The sequence below is a fragment of the Emiliania huxleyi genome (genome assembly GCF_000372725.1).
Source record: "Emiliania huxleyi CCMP1516 chromosome Unknown EMIHUscaffold_142, whole genome shotgun sequence".
NCBI classification, from domain to species: Eukaryota; Haptophyta; order Isochrysidales; family Noelaerhabdaceae; genus Emiliania; species Emiliania huxleyi.
Genome location: NW_005201176.1, coordinates 124102 through 133631, shown reverse-complemented (window position 1 = coordinate 133631; position 9530 = coordinate 124102). Strand labels below are relative to the sequence as shown.

At 63.3% G+C, this 9530-nt stretch overlaps 2 protein-coding genes across 2 annotated transcripts; one reads left to right on the top strand and one right to left on the bottom strand.

Annotated features, from left to right (window-relative positions):
• Positions 1-1848: 1848 nt before the first annotated feature.
• EMIHUDRAFT_227827 (hypothetical protein) lies at positions 1849-2847 on the bottom strand (the record flags this gene model as incomplete). The annotated part of the gene is made up of 2 exons (XM_005787442.1): positions 1849-1887; positions 2434-2847. The coding sequence occupies 2 exons, from the start codon at positions 2845-2847 to the stop codon at positions 1849-1851; spliced, it is 453 nt and encodes a 150-aa protein (XP_005787499.1).
• Positions 2848-7571: 4724 nt separating this feature from the next.
• Positions 7572-8282, top strand: EMIHUDRAFT_227825 (hypothetical protein; the record flags this gene model as incomplete). Its single annotated transcript, XM_005787441.1, has 1 exon — positions 7572-8282. The coding sequence occupies one exon, from the start codon at positions 7572-7574 to the stop codon at positions 8280-8282; it is 711 nt and encodes a 236-aa protein (XP_005787498.1).
• Positions 8283-9530: the final 1248 nt, after the last annotated feature.

Below are 9530 nucleotides of genomic sequence, written 5' to 3'. Positions count from 1 at the left end.
TGTTCAACAGCATGCTGACCGAGGTGGGGAGAGACCTGAGAGCGATGGCGAACGACGCAACGTACCGGGCGGGCACGCAAATTGACAACTGGATAGTCACCCCGGCGCTAGCGAATGTGATGGGGCGCGTATACATCATGCCAGGAGTTTGCGGGAAAGACCATGAGATAGTGGCGGTTGAATACTACGGGGCGGACGACCCAGAAGGAGAGCGGGAATACCGACCGAAAGGAGTCAGCCGGAAGCTGGACCGAGACGCCGAGGAGGCGTTCACGAAGACCGTGCAGGAAGCCTACGACGGCGCGATGCAACCGCGCCGATGGGGCGGGAATGTGGGGAGGAAAGCTGCCGAACATGTGGGAGCCGATAGACGCGGAGATGTACGCGATACTCGCATACTTACGCAAAATGGCGAACGCGAGCGATGCGCAAGCGCGGCGGTGCTTAGTGCTATGCGACTGCAAACCCGCGCTGCAGCAGATTGAGAATGCGCACCGCAAAGGGATGCCAGAAGGCCTGAGGGACTGGGAGAGAGGCGGACTGCTGGAGGCGATCGCTTACTATAGATCGAAGCTAGAGGCGGTGGTCTTCATGTGGGTGCCAGCACACGTGGGAATAGCCTGCAACGCTTACGCCGACGCGGTGGCGACAGCACACCTCGGGGATAACGACACGGAGGACGCCTCGAAAGTGGTGCGGGAAGCGGTGCGGACGCGGCCATGCATGTACACGGTGCGAAGGGAGGCGGCAGAGAACGCAGAGAAGAGGGAGATAGTGGACCGACGGACGTACGGACACATGTGTAAGAGCGCGCACGAGTGGGTGTGCGAGCAATATCGAAAGACAGTGAGGCCGGGGTCGCACACGGCAGGGGTGGCGGGACGGTTGTGGAGCGAAGTGGCAGTAGCCAGCCTCAAGCATCGATGGGATAATAAGATGAGATTACCAGACGAGACCGGGGGGAAGGACAGGCGGGCGACATTTGACGACGTCGGGGATCACAATGTGACGACCAAAACGATCTTGGGGGCCAGGGTGAGACAACAGGTCGGGGTGCCACATGGGGAACACCACAGGCGTATTCTAGAGGGGGAAAAGAAACGGGGAATGAGGGGCCCCGCCACGAGAAGTGCGTTCTGGGGATGCAGAGCGTGCAAAGCGGCTAGGGATGAGGTCGCAAAAGAGGCGCGCGAGGCAAGGAGGAGACGCGGGGAACTGAAAGACTGGGACGACTGGAAACAAGAAGACAATGAGCCACCACAGGCGTCGTTGGCGCACATACTGAGCGGCAGCTGCGCTGGAAATAAGGAAGAGGCGCGTCACTTCATGCGGAAGCTCGACAAACACACAGCGAGGGCGATAGCAAGAGTTGAACGGGAGGCGCCGGACTCAAAAGACACCGCCACATTCCTGAGACGAGCGAGGGCAGCCTCCTTAAAGGCGAAAGGGTCTAGATTTGGGGCGCTCGCCGAAGAGGAGTACGACAAAATAGCACCCGTGATTGCCTGCACGCTACCCGCACTCACGGACTCCATACCCGAAAGAAAGAGAAGGGAGCTCGCGGGAGAGGTGACGAGTGAACTTCAGGTAGTGGGGAAGGCAGCCTCGATTGCCATACAGACATGGGTGCGAAACAACGACAAGACCAAGGCAAGGGCAGAGGAACGAGAGAAGAATATAGGGTGGATAAAGCGCCTGTTCACGGCATGGAGGGTGAGCCACACCGAACGTACCGAGCGAAGGGCCGAGCGGAAGGAGGACGGGGAAGATGACTCGGGGGAGGACGAACCAGTGGAAATTCAGTTGTCAGATGTCACGATGCACCCGAAGGGGACCCCAGCGCCGGCATCATCCGTAGAGGCACGAGTGTTCGAAGAGAGAGTGGACCTGAGCAACAACATGACGTGTAGGCAAATGATCGGAGTGGGAGTCAGAAATGTGGTCCTTGCGCGAGGGGAGCTTGATAGACTCGAGGGGCCAGGATACGCCGCGAGGAGGACGGAGTTGCGCAAGGCGAAAGAAGCCGCGAGAACAAGGGACCGGCAGGCGGCGGCGTCGCAGGACGAGGCAGAAGAGAACGACGCGACAGAGGAGGAAGTGACAAGGGAGAGACCGACGAGAGTGGGACGGCCGCGAGGTGGCATGAAGGTTGCAGCGAGAAGCGGCGAGAGACTGCGAAGTGAGATAGGAAGAGGCGGACGCCCAAGGGTGGGCGACGGCTAGCGCACCACACCCCTCTCCTTAAAATCCCTGTGTGGTGGCGGCGTGCCGTTCTCCCATCCCTCCCTTGGGTTGTGTGTTTTCTTTCTTTCTTTCTTCGTGTTGGCCAGTCGAGAAATTGAGAGTGTGACTAGGAGGGTGGGACGCTGGGGATTCTCAAGTCCCCGGGCGGAAGTGGGTGTTGCTCGGCCAGCCTAGGAGCTGGGTGGCGACGTGGTGCAGCGCGCGCGGGCCCGCGATGTTCTCAGGACTCAGCAGGGACGACTGGTGCATGGCGTGCCTCAGCAGGTGCGCCAGGAGCGGGTGGCCGGGAGCGCACGCCAGAAACCACTGGTGTAGGTCGCCCCTTTGACCGATGCCGGAGAGCCCCTCGTCATCGTCCCTGATGAGCTTGCTGAGCGGCGTCAGGAGTGTGGTGTCCACGTCGGCGTAGACGCCGCCGTGCTTGTAGATGATCAGTGCGCGCCACAAGTCGCACCTTGCCGCTCCGGTGAGCGCCGAGTCATACGCTTGGACGAGCATACGAGAGCCGAGCCGATGCACCTGCGCGCGCTGCTCTGTGTCGTTCACGTATCGCCAATGGTACTCCGGGTTCAGCCGCCTCCACGAGTCGGTCGCCGTGCGCATGCCAGGGCCGAAGGCGCTCGGCTCGACCTTGAACGACTGCCAGATTATGAGAGGGATTCGGCTTGCAGCCGGCTCGACGATGCCAAGCAGCAGCAGCAGCAGGAGCAGCCGCGCCGCATAGTCTGAGGGTATCCTAAAAGTTCGGCCGATTTGGGTCAAAACACTAGCACCCACGTGGGTAGATTTGGGGCAAAACGACAAAAGTGGGCCCGCCCGGGGCAAAATGGTAAAAGTCGAACTGTGCTTTCGTGCAGCCGGGTCGACGCGGAGTCTCGGATTTAGCCAAAGTGACCCATCGCGCAGCACATGACGACCGCCCACCGCTTGTGCAAGCGTGATCACTCGCTGCTGCACTGGCTGCTGCTGCTGCCATGGTGGGTCGGCGCAAGCAGCAGAACAAAAAAAGAATTGTATGCGCCGCCGGAAGAAATTTTACATGTCCTCCCATCCCCTAGGGCTGCCTCTTTTCTTTCTTTCTTTTTGCGCAGCGGCGCCGCCAGGCGCCCGCCCCGGCGGTGAGCGACGCGTAGCGAGCGAATCGCCGGGGCGGGCGCCTGGCGGCTCCGCGGAGCTCCTTTGGCTCGGCGCGGGCGGGGGCGCGAAAAAAATAAATTTCCCTGTTGCCCTACATGTGATCACTCGCTGCTGCACTGGCTGCTGCTGCTGCACTGGCTGCTGCTGCTGCACTGGCTGCTGCTGCACCTGACCCAGCGCGTGTGAAGGCACTTCCCGAGGCTGCGGCCGAAGCGGTGTAGGCAGACAACGATGCGGCGTGACGGGCGCGCGCGCGGGCGGAGTGGCGAACGCGAGGACGCTGCCGTCAGACGAGGGGTTGCTATCATACGCAAGCACGAGCGGTCGGTGACGCGACGGCATGTACATCACCGTTGCCCAGGCGCGAAAGTGTGTTGTGGGAGCAGCGTGCTTACAAACTTGTAGCGCTACATGTTTGGACACATACCTGCGGGCGCTTTCGAGGCGAGCGGCAGCATTTTCTTGCCATAGTGGAACTATTTGCCGTTTGGGGGTATGATAGGTAGTAGTTACTGCACCCGGCGCGCAGCGCCGAGGAAAATTTTGAAAAATGCTAAAAGTTGGGCGCTCCGAGACGACCAAAGTGGTAAAAGTCGCACTCTCCCCTGACCCGATCAAAAGCGTAAAAGCACCCGAGCGAGGCTCCAGAAACCTAACCCTCAGACTATGCCGCGCCGACGCCGTTGCGTTCGTCACTCCGGTCGCCACGACGCCGGCGCTGCTTCACGTTGGGTCGTCGGCACCACCTGCGAGCGTGCCGATTATTCCTGTGTGCACTCTCACTTGTGTCTTGCTGCGATGTTGTGTGAGAGAGAGATCTTTCTTCTTGTTGTGTAGTCTGTAGAGAAGAAGAGAACAGAGCGGGGACACCAGAGTCGTCACCACACTCCTGTCTCTGCCGATACTCTAGTGAGACACGCACGGGTGTCGGTGGTAGCGACGAAGTGAGCCGCGCGCGCGCGCGCGCGCGCAGCGCGGCGCGGCTCCTCTATACTCTGAACCTTTGTGCTCTGAGAGTTTTTATGTAATGCACAGAGTGAGGCAGTCGATGATGGGACAAGGGTTATCAGTGCAACCACCAGTTCAGTCCCAGCCACACCGCCGCCGCGGTCGGCCCTAGCGGCCCGATCCGGTCGACGGCGCCGACGAGCACTGCGGTGGGCGCGCCCAAGAGCAGGCCGCGCCAGTACTCCATCCACCAGGGCGGCCGGCGGCGCGCCGCCGGGTCGATCGCGTGGACGACCGCAGTCGAGGCGCCTTCGGGCACCTCGACGACCGCGTCGGCGAAGGCGACCATGTCGGAGTAGACGAAGTTCTTGACCGGGGTGAGGGGGTGGACGTAGGCGGGGCGCAGGAAGGCGTAGTTGGGCAGGTAGGGCGGCGCGTGCCGCACGTGGCGGTACACGACGACGTGCGCGTTGCTCTCGCGGCCGTGCCGGAGATGCTCGCTCTCGAGCAGCTCGATCATGATCGCCTGGAGATCGGGGGAGATCGGGGGAGATCGGGGGAGATCGGGGGAGATCGGGGGAGATCAGCGGGCGATAGAGAGAGAGAGAGAGAGAGAGAGAGAGAGAGAGAGAGAGAGAGAGAGAGAGAGAGAGAGAGAGAGAGAGAGAGAGAGAGAGAGACGCGCCTTTGGGAAGAGCCTCGACCGACGCAGTAGGCCCGCAAAAACGAGACCTTGGCTGGTCCACTGCGCGCAGTTCCCCGCCACAAACGTCACCGCGCGCAAGTCTCGCACCGCCGCCTGCCACTCGAGAGGCGCCGCCGCCTCCGCCGCCGCCGCCGCGCGCTCGCCGCCCGAGAGCACCTCTGTCGCGCAATGCACCGGCGCCGGCGAGGCGGCGGCGGCTGCAGGTTTCTGCGGCGCGCGTCCGCGCGACAGCGTCTCGGTCGCGCGGCGGGCGCGGTCGAGCGCCTCCGCCATGGAAGACGCCAGCGTCAAGGGCGGGGGTGCGTGGGTACCACACGCACTGTGCATGAGAGAGTCGCGTCAGCCCCCGGGAGACAGAGGAGCCCCGCCGAAACTAGAGTCCCCCGGGCTGCTGCTGCTGCTGCTGCTGCTGCTGCTGCTGCTGCTGCTGCTGCTGCTGCTGCTGCTGCTGCTGCTGCTGCTGCTGCTGCTGCTGTTGCTGTTGCTGTTACCTCCGGTCCACACGGGTACTCCACCGTGCTAGGACAACAAGGCCCCACGGTACACGGCGTCTCCACACTAGGCGAGTCCCCCGGGCCTGTTCGCACCATTAAGAGGAGGGAGATAGGGGGAGATGGGGGGAGATAGGGGGAGATCGGGGGGGGAGAGAGAGAGAGAGAGAGAGAGAGAGAGAGAGAGAGAGAGAGAGAGAGAGAGAGAGAGAGAGAGACGTACCATCTAGCCTCGGGGCACCAGCCGCAGGACGTGGCCGACGGCGGGAGGGAACTGGTTGGCGAGCGACGAGAGCCTCGCCTGGAGAAGAGGGAACCGCGCCAGGTGGGCGGGGGAGGGCGTCTAGAAGAATACTGAAAGCATCGGTCAACTCCAGCCTTCGAGGTCTCTATACGGCTGGTCATACTGGTTCGCCTCGACGAGCTGGAATCGTGCCGCGCCCCCCTTGGCAGGCAGCGCCACCCCTGCCTGCCGTGCCGTTGGGTCAGGTAAGGTGAACTTCTCCACGCTCGCAAGGCAGCGGGGCAATCCTCGCATCTCCACGTCCAAAAAGGAGCCCCATGACATTGAACTTGCAAGGCCTCCCCCCCCCCCCTCTCTCACTGTGTGTGTGTGTGTGTGTGTGTGTGTGTGTGTGTGTGTGTGTGAGTGAGTGAGTGTGTGTGTGTGTGTGTGTGTGTGTGTGTGTGTGTGTGTGTGTGTGTGTGTGTGTGTGTGTGTGTGTGTGTGTGTGTGTGTGTGTGTGTGTGTGCGTGCGTGCGCGTACCTGTCGTGCTGCAGCCGGAAAGCCGACGAGGCTGCGGGCGTGGAGCGCGGCAAAGTACGCGTGCAGCGCGTCTGTCGCGCCCGGCAGGCAGCGTTCGACGCGCACGCCGATGAAGTCGCGGTTGTACGCGCCTCCCTGCTGCGCGTAGGTGTCCCATCCTACAGTGCGCATTTCACCCGTAGACGCCACTGCAAGCCCAGCGGCAGCTGCCCAAGGGTCGGGCGTGAACCTTGGGTGGGGATGTGTGTGTGCCGGCCAGCGGGGATGTGGCGAGGCGTTCACCCGCCGTGCCGTAGAGGTACTCTTCGGGAGGCACAAAGTTGACCATGCGCGAGCCTGGCTTGTCGAGCGATCCCAGGATGTTCATGACCCGCTGCTGGCCGTCGCTCGTGGTGTACCTCACCGCTGCGTGTCCAAAGCGAAACAGCGCAGTGTGCAGAGCGATACTCTTTGGGCTGTCGGTGCACGTCAGATGGTCTGCGAGCAGTATCTCAAGATCAGGCGGTCGACTCACGCCGAGCGCCACGTCCACTTGCCGTAGGACCTCCGCCTTGTTGTCGATCGCCTTGCCATCCCGTGCGCCGAGAACGCCGCTACCCGATTGCGATGAACTAGCAGCCTGAGCACTGCAGAGCCTCCTCCGAGTCAGATGAAGCACCAGCGGCGGCGGTGACACTGAATAGCCGGACTTCGGTTTGGGAAGCCGCATGTATGGCAGTGATGTGCGCCCAGCCGTGCGACTGCTCGTCTGGCACACGGCCAAAAATATTTTTTTCGCAGCAGTGGAAGCTTAGCGATCTGGTCCCTTCCTGTTCGACCCACTCCCTTTGTTCTCTTCTCATAAAATCGGAGGGTCGGCCCACGGGGGAACTGAAGCGACCCAACGATTTTATGAGTGGCAGCAACCACCTGCACGAGCAGGATTTTGGAAGAACGATCAGGGGGACAGGTGGGGCTCTCCTGCTCCTGACAAGGGACACGACAGGCTCGCAGCGCGGTGCGCGGTGGACTCCCACATCCACTGGCGGTCTCATCTCAGTCTAGCGACCTGCCTCCAGGTTAGAGATTTCTTTGTTCGGAGTTTGGCGGTCTTTTAAATTCTTTTGGGTCGTTTCATCGCAACACTTCGCCATGCTCCGCTCGACTGCGGCGCCCGCGCTCCGCCGTGCGGCGCCCGCGCTCCGCCGTGCGGCGCCGCTCTGCGCTGCGGCGCCCGCGCTGCTGGCGTGCCGCGGGCTCGCGACGGGCCCCGCCTCGGGCGGTGCCGTTTCCGACGAGATGCTCGAAAAGCTCGGCACTCTCTCGACGCAGGCGCTCGTCGACGGCCTCTGGGTCATGGGCTGGCCTCCGGCGATGGTGGAGGGTGCGCGCGGGCTGAAGCCGGGCCAAAAGTGCAAGGGCCGCGCGATCACGCTGCGCATGGTCCCGCAGCGGCCCGACATCGCCGCCGACAAGCCGGCGGGCGAGATTTCGCCCGAGTACGAGGCCTTCGAGCTGTGTGGCCCGAAGGAGGTGCTCTGCATCTCGTCAGTCGGGCCGTGGGAGTCGGTGGGCGGCGACATCAAGTTCCTGCGGCTAAAGCAGCTCGGCCTAGGCGGGCTCGTCACCGACGGATCCGTCCGTGACACCGACGAGATCCTGTCGTACGGCTTCCCTTGCTTCTCGCACTCGACGACCGCCAAGCAGGGCCCGGCGGCGATGCAGCCGTGGGAGTGCAACGGCGTGATCGAGCTGGGGCAGACCAACCCGGTCGTGGTCCGCCCGGGCGACGCCATCATCGGCGACCAGGACGGCGTGGTCGTCGTGCCCGCGGCGGCGGCCGAGAAGGTGTACGAGATTGCACACTTCCGCGAGACGGTCGAGGGCATCATCAAGGAGGAGCTGGTCAAGAACCCGGGACCACCGGGCAAGTACTACCCCTTCAAGCCGCCCATCAAGCCCGAGTCGCCGCTCGGCAAGCTGCTCGACTCCAAGGGCATCAAGTACTAGGGAGGGGGGGGGGGGGCAGCTCTTTGAGGCAGCTCTCATTGCGCGAACGTGCATGTGCGACCATAGGCGGCCGTAGTACGTGTTTTGGCGGGCGCAGACTCGGTGTTCGTGGGGAGGCTGGTGTACAGGAGGCAGACTCCAGACACACAACACACTGCATACCTCATGTCCTTGTCCGCATGGTCTGGTATACTTCATCTCTTCTACATCTTAAATCCGTCTGCGCACTGCGGGTCTCGGCTGGGGGGAGAACACATTGGGCTCTCCCCCCCTTCTCGCCAACCCACTAAATTCCACTTTCCAGCAGACTGCAGAGTTCTCTGCGCCTTCGAAGTAAAGTACTCGACACTGCAGAAAACGGGGCGCGGACCAGCTGCTTCCCCCATATGGCGCTTGCGCCGCGCAGCGTGGGCGCGGCATCCGTGACGGATGCGGGCCGTTGTCTCGCGGGATCGCTGGGAGCCGCTCGGCTCTCCACGCGCCGCCGAGCTGCGATGGCGCCAGGACCGCAACGGCTGCCCCTCCTCGGCTCCCGCCCCGGGGCTGCCGAAATAGGCGCCCCGAGCCACCGTTTGCAACATCCGCGCGGAACGACGGTGGTGCCGACGCCCCCCCGACCGGCAAACACCACCAGAAGGGCGGTGGTGATCGCTCCCGGTCAGAAATGTCGTCGTCGTCGCGCAGTTCCCTAGTGTCCGCTTGGCGGCCGGCGGCGGCTGGCGTCAGAAAATCCTCAATCACGCTTTTCGGCGCGGAGGTGCTGGCAGGATTCCAGGCCCCTCCCCTCAGGCCAGTGGGTCTGGACTTTGCGTCCAAAGCAGGCGCGATGCCTCGTCGTCCTCATCGTTTGCGGCCACCACTCCTGCCTCAAACGGGCCAAACGACTGTCTCGCCATCACCCATCTCGCCTCTCGCGGTCGCGTCACGCCTTCCCTCGTGCCGCGAGTAGGCGCGTGAGTGATGGCCCTGCCGCCAGGTACACGGCTACACCTCGGGACGCCGTGATGAGACGGATAGAGCCGCCCCGCGGGAGCAAAAGCCGCCTTGCGCGCCTCAGCCCGCCGGGCCCCTCGGCGGCAAGTGTGGGGTTGATACGGCGGTGATACACCCCCCCTCCCCGCACGTCGCCTCCGCGCCTCCACGCCCCCACGACGACCTCTCGCCCCGCCCTCCCCGCGTCTCAGACCTTTGGCCGTGCTCCGCTCGGGGCGACTCGGCGCCGCCGTCGCGAGCACGCCGCCCTCGCCC